The sequence below is a fragment of the Scyliorhinus canicula genome, chromosome 6 (genome assembly GCF_902713615.1).
Source record: "Scyliorhinus canicula chromosome 6, sScyCan1.1, whole genome shotgun sequence".
Lineage (NCBI taxonomy): Eukaryota > Metazoa > Chordata > Chondrichthyes > Carcharhiniformes > Scyliorhinidae > Scyliorhinus > Scyliorhinus canicula.
Genome location: NC_052151.1, coordinates 149,526,195 through 149,537,051, shown reverse-complemented (window position 1 = coordinate 149,537,051; position 10,857 = coordinate 149,526,195). Strand labels below are relative to the sequence as shown.

General features: G+C 41.7%; 1 protein-coding gene across 1 annotated transcript; it reads right to left on the bottom strand.

Annotated features, from left to right (window-relative positions):
- Positions 1-2,713: 2,713 nt before the first annotated feature.
- odc1 (ornithine decarboxylase 1) lies at positions 2,714-9,770 on the bottom strand. Its single transcript, XM_038800261.1, has 12 exons — positions 9,550-9,770; positions 8,586-8,728; positions 8,352-8,505; positions 7,956-8,129; positions 7,688-7,860; positions 5,940-6,074; positions 4,945-5,026; positions 4,756-4,839; positions 4,518-4,680; positions 3,874-3,989; positions 3,574-3,788; positions 2,714-3,162 (listed from the first exon to the last, which is right to left on the bottom strand). Exons 3-12 carry the CDS (start codon positions 8,451-8,453, stop codon positions 3,015-3,017), a joined length of 1,392 nt encoding a protein of 463 aa, XP_038656189.1. The 5' UTR covers positions 8,454-8,505; positions 8,586-8,728; positions 9,550-9,770; the 3' UTR covers positions 2,714-3,014.
- Between the last annotated feature and the right edge of the window lie 1,087 nt (positions 9,771-10,857).

The window sequence follows — 10,857 nt, the reverse complement described above, 5'->3', positions numbered from 1 at the left end:
TAGTTATTGTCAGACCTGCTGAGTCCAGTATCTTGTGTTCTTATTTCAGATTTCTGTCATCAGTGGTAATTCTGCTTTGATATTTCACAATCCTCTCTTGTTTCAATAGTTTTATATTAATTCCACTCTGAGAAAGGTATTCAGTTGTGGGACAATGAACAGGAGCAAGAAGGATAAACAAACTACAGCTGACAACTGCCCAAGACTCATAGAAATGGACATGGAAAAATAGCAAGATAACCCATATGACCAAGATGTTGATTTATGAGTCCTCAGCACCTTGTACTACTGCAGCAAGGATAATTTAACAGCTATCAAGAATGGGAATGGAATAATTTTCAATGTCTGCTGTGCATTGTCAGCATCTCAGAGGGAATAATCACAAATGTGAGTCCTCTCAAAAGCAAATCTCCCAAGTATGCTCGAATCCATCGTACAAAGATGATTTTGCAGGCTCTAGCATTTTCATAGGTTAGAAAACTCATTCCTAAGGTATGTCTCCCCATGACATTCAATGGCATTACTCATTGCTGAAACCCCCTCTGTCAACATGCTAGGCGTTACCATTGACCCGAAACAGCCATTTCACTAGCATTACCACAGAGAGGGTATACATACGACACCCCTATTTGTATTGGCAATTGAGACCCTGGCTATAGCTTTGAGGTCTTCGAGATAGTGGAAGGGGTTAGTGGTGGTGGGGGGGGGGAGGAGCATAGATTATCCCTATATGCTAATAATTTACTGCTTTATGTGGTGGACCCAGTCCCCAATATGAAATGAAATTCTTATTGTCACGAGTAGGCTTCAATGAAGTTACTGTGAAAAGCCCCTAGTCGCCACATTCCGGCGCCTGTCCGGGAATCGAACCATGCTGCTGGCCTGCTTGAAAAGCCAGCGATTTAGCTGAGTGAGCTAAACCAGCCCCTGCAGTTTGTGGGAAACTTGTGGGAAACGTATGACGATATAATGGAGCTACTGAAGAGCTTTGGCTTTTTTGCAGGATACATGTTCAACATAGGAGTACTTTCCATTGGACCCCATGGAGAGGGGAGCCGATCCGCAGGTGCTACCCTTTCATCGTGCTGCATCAAGCTTCAGGTAAAAGGATGTCCAAGTCGCCCAGGACAGGGCCCACCTCCATAAATTGAACTACACTAGTCTGTTGAGTATAGGTCATGCCTGATCTGCAACGGTGGGATCCCGTCCTTAGCAGGCAGAGTCCAGTCTATCAAAATTAATATTCTTCCATGGTTTTTCTTTTTCAATGCCTTCCTGTTTTCTTCCCTAAACCTTTTTTTGGGATGATTAATAAGTTGATAGCGGCTTTTATATGGGCGGGTAAGATTTAGAGAATACGTAAGTGTTTTACAGGGACAATCAGGGGGCCTGGCAGTGCCTAATTTGTTTTTTTTAATTATTGGGTAGAGAACAGGGAAAAGGTGCTGAGTTGGTGTAGTGACCCAGGGGCCACTTGGGTGCAGTTTGAGGCGTGGTCTAGCCATTCTTTCATTGTCGCTGGATCAAAATCCTGGAACTCCATTCCTAACAGCCCACTGGTGACAGCTTTGCTCTAGTTTTCGCCAACAAAATATTCTATGAACCCGATGGTTGTAGCCATCTTGAGGATATGCAGACAGTTCAGGCAACATTTAAGCTCAGGTCACTGATGAAGTTGCCCTATTTGTACCAACCATCTATTTGAGCCAGTGACTCTAGACAACTTGTTTGGGCAATGTGGAAAGGGCTGGATTAGGGACTCATTTCTGGAAGGCAGATTTGAGGAATTGACAGTGAAATATGGGTCAAATTCATTTAGCTATCTCCAGGTTCGGAATTTTGTCCAGAAGGCCTTCCCAACATTCCCTTAGACACCCCCAATGTCTTATAGAAAGGATCCTATCTCTGGCAGGGTCAGAGGGTAGCACATCTGGAAGGGATGAAAGCAAGGATGAGGAAGCTGGGGCCTCATTGATTGCCCAGGGACAAATTCCGCTGGGGTGGGAGAAGCTGGTCAGACTTGGGTTATTTTCCTTAAAGCAGAGAAGGTATACAAAACTAGGGAATAGTAGAGGGGTCAATAAGCGGGGGGCATAAATTTAAGGAGCAGAAGGTTGAGGGGGGATTGGAGGAAGAAACCTCACCCAACAGGTGGTGGGAATTTGGTAATTACGTCTACAGATCCAGACAGAGCAACTAGAGGGGCAAATTCACAGATGAAGTGTGAATTTCAGGACTTGCCATGCACAATCACACAGAATCACTGAGCAGATCAACCAGGACCTTGGATGCATGTCGCATTACATTCACCTCCCACCATCAGGCCTGGGCTTGTGAAATCTACCTCTTTAACCAGTGATGAACCCTCTCTCCTGTTGCTCTGCCTGGACCTGGTTAGGACCAAGTGCAGGAAAATGGGATTAGAGCCTCTTTTTGTGCTGTTGCAAGCAAGGTGATTAGACAGGGATAGGTAGGTACTAAGTATTGAAGTAGATAGTGTAGTATTGATGGATATCAAATAGAAAATGCTACAAATACTTGAGCAACAAGCAGAAAACTTGGCCTCAAGCCTGCTCTGCTATTTGGTGTAGCTGATTTAGGTCAGGCAGTAGTTGCGACCTAGAGTAAGGGTTTCAGATCAGTGGATTTTTCTCCTCTTCACAAATAAATTTCAACCAACACCACAGAAGAGACAAAGAAACAAGCAGGCAAATATGGCAAGACATTGCAAATAAAATGCAACTCTAAAATTTATCTTTTATTTCAAGCTCAAATAAAAATACAAAAAAGTTATAAAATTGTAAACAAGTTTCCATAGGAACACTTCAGAATGTGATCCCATCTCCTAGTCAACCATTTTGTTGCATACATAAACTAATCCACAATATTTTTAAATTCAAGCACTCAAGCATCAGTTACCGGTCCCAAGAGGCAGCCACTTACTATTACCCCAAACCTCCTAAGTTCAGCCAAGATTGCCAACTAGCCAGCTCAGCAAGAGTTCTATTAACAGTTTAGACATTAACTCTTGCTGAAGTGCATGATGAGGAACAAAGAAGTTCTATTCCACTTTCCCAGGCACAGGATGCCAATAAAGTATTAGCAGCACGATCCTCCACTTGGGCTAGAAAGCCATCTTCCTTGATCTGCTGCATTAATTGCCTAGGAGAATAAAACATTTAGATTATGATGCATTCAACAAACTATTGGCATTACATGAAAAAGAGTTTCAGATTTAAACAGGAAACTACATTGAGTGAAGTCAAAGATGGTTCTGGAAATTTGTCTGTGCTCTTATTAGTACAGCTGCAGATTGATCCTACAGCCTAATTGCTAGTTTCCAGAGACATCAAATCAAATTCTGAAGACTTGGGAGGGAGAAAAACCACTACCACCATTTCGAAAATAAGCTTTCTTGAAAAAAATGTTGCTGCTTAATTTCAAGTGAATTTATCAGAATATGAAATATGATAATTTCCAGAGCCAAGTGTTTCATTAGTACATGGTAGAATGGGAAAACTAAAAATGGCAATTACTAGTCAACAGCATAGTCCCAACTATGAAATACTGTACCAGGCTGGTCTTGACATAACATAAAAGATCTGAGGTCTTTGAAATCCATTGAATGTTGAAGCAGCAGCAACAGTGTAAGCCCCCATATTCTCAAACACCATCCAGTCTCCAACCTGCAGTTCTGGCAAATTACAGCGTTCCACGATACGATCAAGCCCATCACAAGTTGGGCCCCAAATACTGGTCAAGTACAGCCTCTCATCAGATTTGGGTTTCTAAAAGCAAGATTAATAAATATGTCACTTAATGTATAAATTATATCAGAATTAATGTAAAATTTAGGAACAAAAAAAGTCTTACCTTGACCAGAACTGGCATTACATGAGCATGATCATATAGTATGCAGTTGAATGATCCATAAACACCGTCATTTACATAGTACATGAGGGTCATGTCACATTCGCCATCATCCTCATCTTTAAAACAAGATGTTGCACTTATTAGCCACATTTAATAATTTAGACAAAATGTTCACTTTTAGTTTGGACTTCAGGAATTTACTAGTTTTAAATAAATCCACCAAAGTTTCAAAACTTTAGGAAAATACTAAATAAACAACAGATACAAATTGTCATCAATTAATAGTTACCGAATGGATATTTGCTACAAACAATACTGTGGGATCTACACCAAGAGTCTACATAGCAGGTCAAATTAAGCATACAATTTTCCATTGTTTTAAGATATATGAAATGAAAATTGCCTATTGCCACGAGTAGTCTTCAATGAAGTTACTGTGAAAAGCCCCTAGTCGCCACATTCCAGGGAGGCTGGTACGGGAATTGAACCGTGCTGCTGGCCTGCTTTAAAATAGCTTAATCGCCAAGATTAACAGCAGGTCTCGACATGTTTCCATTGAGAAATTGCTTGCAATTTTAGAGGGTGAATCAAAAAAGGTTGAACTCAGTAAAATAAAATGGCTAGGTCACCATGGCCATACCTACCATCAGAGCTACTCTGTTCATTGAGCATCACCTTCTTAGCAATGATATTCACAGAAAGTGTGTAAGCAGATGCCACATAGAACCGACCAGGCTCAGCAATGACTTGAACTCCAGAATCAGTGGGGAAGTATTTGTCCAGTGCAGGATTGATAACAGCTGCAATCTAAAATTTGGAGTGTATCATATTTCATGTTCAGATAAATAAATTCACTAGAAATTAAGTAGCAACATTTCTCACCTCTTCAAATTTGAGTTTGGTGTCTTCTGAACCAGGAAAACCACCACCAATATCAAGAAAATACATGTTGAAACCATACTCTATCTAAAAGCAAATAGGACAAGAAAGACATGAAATGGCCAACATTAAAGTCCAAAATTATCAAGCACATAACTGTTAAACTTGGAAGACAGAAATCAAGGTACTTACCCCCATATCAAAAACAAAACGAGCATCTGCAATAGCCTGGGCATATGTTTGGGCATCTGTACAACCACTTCCCACATGAAAGCTTTCACAGGGGGAGACAAAAGTTAGTCCATACAAGTCAGTGCCTAATAAAACCAATAGATTTCAACCAGAGAGATACCATAGTGTTTTAAAATCTAACATGACACTTTCCAATGATCCAAGTACAAGGAGAGGACTTAATGAACAGTAGCAGGAAGAGCGGCTTTCATGAAACAGCTTTACCCAAATGCAATTAATTTGAAGTGCTGACCTACAGTAATATAATGTGGAAAATTGTTTGCTTAAAGGGTGTCAAACATTCAGTGAAGACCTTTTAGCTGATCCACTCAACTGGCACACAGGATTATTTGACAACATAAAATTTGCAAGTATTGGGAGAAGATAGCAATAAGATGGGTGATGACATGTAACAAGTAGTGATCTATTTAGCTAGGAAAGAAAATATACATTAAAAGGATACAATTTTAAATTAGATGCGGTGCAGGAATAAGAAGCCAGGGAGCATATGTGCGCAAATTGTTGAATGTGGCAGGTCGGGTTGAGACAGTGGTTAGCAAGCCATATTGAATGCTGGAAGCTATGGCGAACCTGAAGTACTGGCTGAGCTTGGGAAGTAATGTCCGATTCTGGCATATTGGTAGGGATGGGAAGGCATTAAAGTGGGTGCAGAGAATGGTTCCAGAGATACGAGACTTCAGCTTTAAGGATAGAGTGGATAAGCTGACTTTGACAAATGTTCAGAAAATATCAGGGATAAAGATGGCAGACTGTGAGAAACCTGCTGGCAAGAGAATGGACACGGATTTAAGGTGGCAAGATCAAAGGAGACAAGGAAATGTCGAAATAAATGCAGCATTTCATACCATAATTTTGGTCAGGCCTTTTTGAGCAAGAGTTAGAACGTCTACCTTTATACACAGCTCAATCAATCAGCACAATTCTGACAAACCTACCTTACTCCAATAATGTCAATATCCAGCTCTTTGGCACGTTCAAGGAGAAGCCTACTGGTCTTAAGTGTTGCTCCAAACTTAACACTCAGGCGGCAGATAGCCTTGGAATCATCAGCAGCAATGCGCAGAACCAGCCTAGGACAGAGGAAGAGGTGGATGCATTTTACGCCAGGATTCGATAAAGGCGTCAATGAAACAGTATAAAGAAGAATCCAAAATCCAGTAGATGAACCATCACAGGCAACCTAAAATAGGAAAACCTGCACAGGAAACAACATCCTAAAATTAAGATCTGCCAGACCAAAAAAAAAATATCTGACAAGATATAGCATGGCTAGCTCAATTGAGAGATTCTGGAAGCCTAATCAAGAAATAAAAATATTCAATAGCGTATACAAAATTGGAACAAGATACATAAATGTTGTCTTTACATCTTTAGCCCCAGCTGAAAAAGGCAAGCAGAAACATCCTTTTCAGATATTACAAGCTAAAACTAAAGTGCACCTGTCCATCTTAATGCCCAGTGAGTGAAGAAAAGCACCAACAGAGCATACAACATTACCTGCCATTCTGCACACTTTCACTGGACTAATTCCAAAAGTTAATTTTTTTCCCTCCATTAGGGAACTTTGAAAGGCCCAAAGGATTACATTAGAATCCTCCAGTCACCCCCATTTCCAGCAAAGGCAGCATGCGGACAACTCTGCGCACACACACTGCTTTTGCTATTGGAAAAGGTGTTGGCAATGATATTACAAGATTCTAAAGTATTTTTTGAAACAAAACAGCAGTAGTATATTTCCTACCACACTTTAGTAGCAGTACTCAGATTTGTAGATGTCAGATGTCCCACACATACTAGTCTTTTTCAACTCATTCTCACCATCCAAACTTCAGAATGCCAATCGTTATGGTACAGGAGATAGCCATTTGGTCCATCACGTCTGAACCAGCGGTCCAAACAAGCATCATGACTTAGTGCCATTCCCCTGCCTTTACCCCAGAATCCGGCATATTTAATTCAATTAATTATCAACCTATGTCTGAAATGCAGTTCATTCCAGGCACTGAACAACGCAATGTGTGGAAAGATTTTGACATCATATTCGCTTCTTTGTGTCCCCCCCCCCTTCGTTCTTGATCCTTTTACAAGCAGGAAAAGTTTCTCCTCATCTACTCTGTCCAGCCTCCTCATAACTTAGCACTGCTATCAAATCTCCTCTTAGTTGATCTGAGGAAACGGTCCCAACCTCTCCAATCTATCCAATCTATCCCCACAACTGGAACCATTGCAAAACCTCTGCACCCTTTCCACATCCTTCCTTCGTATAGTGCAGTGCCAAGATCTGAACAATATTCTACACTTGCCCTTAAATATCTTTAGATGGAAGGGAGAGGCAAAGTGAACATTCAGGCCCCGAATTTGTTTTTTACATTTAGAGTAACCAATTCATTTATTCCAATTAAGGGGCAATTTAGCGTGGCCAATCCACCTACCCTGCACATCTTTGGGTTGTGGGATTGAAACCCACGCAAATACAGGAAGAGTGTACAAACTCCACACAAATGACTCAGGGCTGGATTGAACCTGGGACCTTGGCGCCGTGAAGCAGCAGTGCTAACCACTGTGCCACCGTGTCACCTCTAGGCCCTGAAATTTCTATCCATCTTCTTAAAAACAAAGCTTGCAAGATGTTTGAAATTTCATTAGTACTTTGTGCACAAATTTGAGTTCACTGTCAACTTACTTGGCACTTGGATGACATCTTGCTACCTTCATCAGCTCCACTTCACTATCAAATGTCATCTTCTGCACCCCATGCGTTGCAGCATATTTGATTTGAGACAATTGTTTACAAGGGTTAGCATAGATTATTTTGTCAACTGGAACATCAAGGTTCTGTACCATCTGAATTTCAGTCTGTTAACAAAATGACTGTATTAAAATCATTTTATTTTCATTTCACAAGTCAAGCTTAAATTAAAATACAATGACGTCAGTGTTAACATACATACCTTACTAGCACAATCAAATCCAGCGCCCAATGTAGCAAGAGTTTTAACCACAGCTTTATCATCATTGCATTTGACAGCATAAAAAGGAGTCACACGAGGAAGGACCCTGTGCCACCGTATGTGTTTCTTGACAATGTCACCCAAGTCCGCAACATAAAAGGCATCTCTGTCATCCTAGGATCATAATAGTACAAAACTAAACTTGTATGCTCAAAGTGATCATATTATATAGCATTTAGTGTAGAGCAACAGCCATGTATCAAGAGGAAGCCCAAGGAACAAAAGACTATAAGGGAGGTCAGTTTGCATGGCTAGATAGTTGGGGCAGGACCAAAGGAGGGTTATCAAAAAAAAGATTAGACTTCACGTGAGAATTAAGTAGCACAAAATACTTACAGAATGAGAAACTTCATTTATTTTGCTTTCCAAGATGTCCCTGGCACTGAATCCTTCTTCAAGGAAGGCAAAGTCAAATTCACCATTGCTGAAGTCATTCATTCTGAGGTTGACAGAAGCTTCACAAATGGAGGAATTCGCAATATGCAACAAACTGAAAAAAGTAACAAGCTCAGAGATACAGCATAACAATCTAATTCAACATTTTGCTTATTGATGAGCATGTATACCTACATGGACAAGTAAGAGATGGAATATATTTAAAAACTCAGCTTGTATAGCCAAGGCGGTTTTCCAACAGAATTAAACCCTCGAAGGTACAACGTAAGGTCTGGGCTCCCCGTGTAGCCGTTATACACCTCTCTAACTTGTTCGTTCTGAAACACAATATTCACAAAATATATATTGCAGTGTTAGCAGTGTCAAACAAGTAGTTTAAAAATGCAGTTAAGACGTTCCCGTGCTGGACACAGCAAGTCGCGCAACCAAAATAAAAACAAGAGTGCAAGCCAACAACGGCGCTCATTTCAGCATAGCACGATGGGCCGAAAGACCTCTGGCTCTGCTGTAAAACTCGATCAGAGCGCATTTCCCCGGCTGCTGTCTTGGCCCTGTCGCTTCCTGCTCACCCAAGGAAGCGGGAAGGCGGGGCATAGTGATTGACGCGCCCATCGACCCACGGGACAGCGTATCCCCTTTCTGCACGTGGATGGAGGCGCTGTCTCCAGGCCAATGGGAGAGGAGGGGGCAGGGCGGCCGTGGCTGGAGGAGAGGCCCGCTCACCGGCACAGGACCAGCCGGAAGTAGCGGTATTTGACTGCCGCCGGCACAGCCACACAGTCATTTTCACATCGCTGCCCCACATAACCATTTTAAATTATTCTCTCCCACAGCTAAGCGAGCAGAGGGATTTTCCCAAAGACTCCTTATATTACCACTTTCATCGAGGATGCTAAAACATTTAGATTTTTCACCGTACGAGTCAGTCCTTTTCAAAAAATAAATGTTTTTACATCTGGAAATAAAAATAATGCCACACGCTCTCGCTCTTTCATCCTCCTCCCCCCCCCCCCCCCCCCCAAACTAACTAAACTTACACGTGGCACTTGGGACAAATTTACGCCGGTACATTTAAAATAAACGTCGGTACATTAAAAATAACGCACACGCAAAACGCCTCAAAAGTGAAAATAATTACCTTAAAAAACATTTACGAAGACTGTGCCCATCGAAGAAACCCGTTTAAAAAAAAATGGAAGATTATTCTTCCACTTCACAGCGCCGCTAAAGGGACAGAATGAAGCTGCCTCTGGCTGCGCGACCCCCTTTTATAGATGGAGGCCGGGTTGCCATGCGACGTGGCCAGCCCAAACCGGTCCTGATCGGTTTGCTCTTGTCGGCGATCAATGAAACAAACGCCAACCCCCTCCCTGTACGTCACCATGATTGACAGCTCACATTACCCTGCCTGCAGAGAGGAACAATGAACCCAGCGCCACAACACTGTGAGGTCCTGTGATATGAAATCTTGCACAACACATTGGGTCAAGGGAAGCGGTGCGCTGCAAAACAAAAAATACACAATATCCATCGACTGAAATCAAGATTATTTGTCATCTGTCCCGGCTTTGTCTCTGGCTTTATGACTGATTGGAGTCATGAGTCATTCCCTGGCCGGCCAATGCTCAGCTCTGCAGCCCGGGTATGCCTCAGCATCCACCCACTCTAATCCCATGTAGTGGAATTCTCTTCTAGATCACTTACAGTAACGCATTGAAACATCACTCAAGATTCTTCTTGCAGTCGTCAACCGAGTCGACCACTCACCTCCACGTTTGATGCCTTTTGTCTCGGGTGCATTCCTTTTTACATTATACCTCTCTGAATCACCTAGAGTTATTTTTCCACAAGAAATGTGCCATTTCAATCTAGGTTGTAATACGATCCTGTACCAGATACTGGATAGAAACCCCAATATTTTATTTTAATCTTGTAAGACTCTGATGATAGGATACCTCGCTCCAGGAGTGATTTAATGCAAAGGCAGGATGTGGTATATTAAAACAAACTTTATTACTGACACAGTATTACAATATCTTCAATATCACGCCAGAAAATAGCTTAGAATGACTCTTTACATAACATTAAGTAGATAAGTGTTGCAATTGTATAGGGTGTTGATGAGACTACACCTGGAGTATTACAGTGGTTAGCACTGTTGCTTAACTCTTTCCCTGTGGTGTTTGTGGCTTTTAACACCCTGTTTCCCTAGGTTTCTGTGGCTATGATTCATCTTTCATTCTCACTCCACTGTATAAATATTACCCACTTTCTCTGTCTTTTAACTTTGGCAAAGGGTCATCTGGACTTGAAACGTTAGCTCTTTTCTCTCCCTACAGATGCTGCCAGACCTATTGAGATTTTCCAGCATTTTCTCTTTGGTTGCTGTTCTCAATAGTGGATGTCAAAATTCATTGTGCCTTGCGATGTCTTGGTGCTGGGTGGA